Source organism: Lottia gigantea (assembly GCF_000327385.1).
Source record: "Lottia gigantea unplaced genomic scaffold LOTGIsca_36, whole genome shotgun sequence".
Classification (NCBI taxonomy): domain Eukaryota; kingdom Metazoa; phylum Mollusca; class Gastropoda; family Lottiidae; genus Lottia; species Lottia gigantea.
Genome location: NW_008709220.1, coordinates 837,479 through 838,743, shown reverse-complemented (window position 1 = coordinate 838,743; position 1,265 = coordinate 837,479). Strand labels below are relative to the sequence as shown.

Genomic DNA, 1,265 nt, shown 5'->3' with positions numbered 1-1,265 from the left:
CAATCAAACCCAAGGTTTCAATATAATTACAGGTCAGTTTGACTCAGACAAACTTTGTCTCGTTACACCAAATCGCTGTACAATGGTACAAACTTTAATACTAGTATTATACAACTCGTTTAGAGAGATAAGTAGTCTGTTGAGGGAGCTTTAATCAGTTCACATTGGTCTGAATGGGAATTCAGAAACAACGAGCTGGATGTGTTAATTGTTCTTGTATGTTTGTCAATCTCACTCGTACCTCTCCTCTCCTCCCTTTAACATAAATACATTGATATACTGTATCTCCCGTCCCACTACCTTTTCACCACCACGACATTTATATACTTTAAAACCATTCTTTTTGACCAAGCATTCTTTTGTTTCAGAAACGGGAATTTCTTAGCTAAGCCATCTGTAATATTGTTCACAGCTCACCGTCGAAATTTCAGCCTTCAAATCCATGTGTGTCCAGAATTATCCACGTTTAAAAGTTAAATTGACGAGTCGTCTCTGTGAAAAGCATATATAGATATAGTGAGTAAAATTCCTAGTTTGAGATATTTTTGAGGGAATTATGCGATTTTCGTTCATAAGTAGACTTTTTACATATTTTAAAGACTCAAATCAACCCTTCTCCCCAAAATTTTTGTCCCTCTTATGATAGTTTATAAATCTTAATGAATGTTAATCGTTTTTCTTCTGTTTAAGACACTAATAGACAAATAAATATGAAACATGAAATGAAATTTTACGTTCTACTGAGTTGATGGATACATTATTGTAGTGAACTGTCTCAGTGTTATTAACGCTCTGTCCGAATATTTTTTGATTCAAACATGAACATGGTCTGGTACCTCTATATATTTGATATCTGGTTACAAATTTCAGTCTAACCGTAGGTAGGCGTTAGACGATTATTCCATGACGAAGTTCACGACGAGAAGATTTGTATTTTTATTGTTTTCACCACGATCTAAGGTTCCGATTTCACCGACCTGGGATTTTCTGAAAACATTTCTCTTTAGATATCTGATACAATATAATTTTATTAAAATTCATCATATTTCACAAGTATCGATTTTCTACATTTCTTACAGACTTGAAACGTTTCTATATCAAATGGTCATTTTCATTTTATGTTGGTTAATCGTATTGATGTATTTTCAAATCTTTTACATTATATACAGCCACATTTATATAAGACAAGCTGTCAGGGGGATGCTTACAATTGGTTGCTTCTGGAAATTAGTTGCTCAATGAAGTGTCAGACTGAACTGTGATTT

General features: G+C 33.4%; 1 protein-coding gene across 1 annotated transcript in view; it reads right to left on the bottom strand.

Moving 5' to 3' along the window:
- LOTGIDRAFT_162828 (hypothetical protein) overlaps window positions 1-1,044 on the bottom strand; it is a gene marked incomplete at both ends in the record, with an annotated part of 75,316 nt that extends 74,272 nt beyond the window's left edge. Inside the window, one exon of the mRNA XM_009058852.1 lies at window positions 978-1,044. Coding sequence (XP_009057100.1) covers window positions 978-1,044 — 67 coding nt within the window. The remainder of the gene's footprint in view (window positions 1-977) is intronic.
- Between the last annotated feature and the right edge of the window lie 221 nt (window positions 1,045-1,265).